Here is a 1,390-nt window from a genome sequence, read left to right as displayed (position 1 = left end):
ACAGGATTATTATTCTGACAGAACACTAACAGGATTATTATTCTTGCAGAACACAAATGAAGATAAAAGTGAACTCCCTGACTGGATAATAAAGGAAATGGATCAGTTTCTTACTGACATTTTCTTGATGGGAAGTGAAGAGACATTTGCCCAGTTGGTCCATCTCATTATGAGTGAGAATGTCAGTGGTAAGAATATGAAGAATCTATCATAAATGTACCACAAAGCTCAGTTGTAAAAGAAATATTGTCTATATTTAGTGAGTTAATTCATGAAGTCCTTTTGGTTGAGGGCTTGGGGAGGAGGGTTATTTTTCAACCATCACCACAGCCAAAAGTATTTCATACCCCTCTTCAACAAAGGAAGGATGGTTGACTGTAATCAGATGGTCTGTCAGCTGTCCATCGGTCCTTAGACAGAATGTTGCCCAGACAACTATAGTTTTCATCCTAATTTCTTAAGACTTTTCTGATGTAGTCATGATCACTACACTGAAGTTATCCACCTGCTAACCTCTTTGTTCTGGTTCTTTGCATGGTAGTAAACCGCTATATCCCTTGATTACAATTTCCAGTGGACTACCAGCATTCAGAAACAGGTGTTACACCTTTAATGGTGACCACTGCTAGGGGCATGAATGACGAAGTGGAACAGCTACTTAACCTGGGCGCCAACGTTAATCTCCACTTACCCAACGGCTGGACCGCCATTGACTGGGCCAAGCGGTTTGAAAGAAATGACATTTTAGAAATGCTGGAAGCTTTAATGTAAGTATGAATACTGAATACATTTTCCATGTTCTAGAGTCTGTTACGCAATATTGGGGGATTTACTTACTCGCATGTCAATGAAGTGGGTTTGTTCCTGGGGAACAGAGAGAGAACATTGTAGACCAAGGAAATGACGTCCTGAAGTTCATTTTTCTGTACAGGCTGTCAAATGATGTGGGGCCTTCTGGAGATTCTTTGGCAGAAGCTGGTAACCAGTTGTTGACCGATGCAGAAAAAGATATGCTATCACTATACCAAAGCTGTTTTGATGATGAAAAAGTGGATATCCAGCTCATCCTCAATCTCATTTACCAGCTCATGTCAAACTACAGTGATGGTAGGTTGTTATAATGTAGGCTTACACATCAATGTCAAAGAATTCCTTTTTCTAACTGTATAATGTTATTTGTCCAATAGTACATTTTTCGCTGATGATACATTTTCGCTAGTAAAACTTTCACATTTCTCTGAAAGTGAGCTTCAAGCAGAATTTTGATAAATTGCTAAAAACATAATGTTCACATTCCTCCATCTGACAGGAAACCATCAATCCTAAATTGCAATGTGGGCATTCACTCTCAGACATATCTATTTCTAGTAGAATCAGTCAAAAATAAAAA

The 1,390-nt window shown here is 38.6% G+C and overlaps 1 protein-coding gene across 1 annotated transcript; it reads left to right on the top strand.

Moving 5' to 3' along the window:
• Nucleotides 1–49: 49 nt before the first annotated feature.
• LOC110444004 (probable ATP-dependent RNA helicase YTHDC2) lies at nt 50–1,107 on the top strand (the record flags this gene model as incomplete). Its single annotated transcript, XM_021488445.1, has 3 exons — nt 50–188; nt 575–767; nt 932–1,107. Coding segments are annotated over 3 exons (508 nt in total), but the record flags the coding sequence as incomplete, so codon positions are not given.
• Nucleotides 1,108–1,390: the final 283 nt, after the last annotated feature.

This window comes from Mizuhopecten yessoensis, unplaced genomic scaffold (assembly GCF_002113885.1).
Source record: "Mizuhopecten yessoensis strain PY_sf001 unplaced genomic scaffold, ASM211388v2 hete_35936690, whole genome shotgun sequence".
In the NCBI taxonomy this organism is placed as follows: Eukaryota; Metazoa; Mollusca; class Bivalvia; order Pectinida; family Pectinidae; genus Mizuhopecten; species Mizuhopecten yessoensis.
Note: the sequence above shows the minus strand (reverse complement) of the source record. Positions and strands in the feature narration are given on the sequence as shown.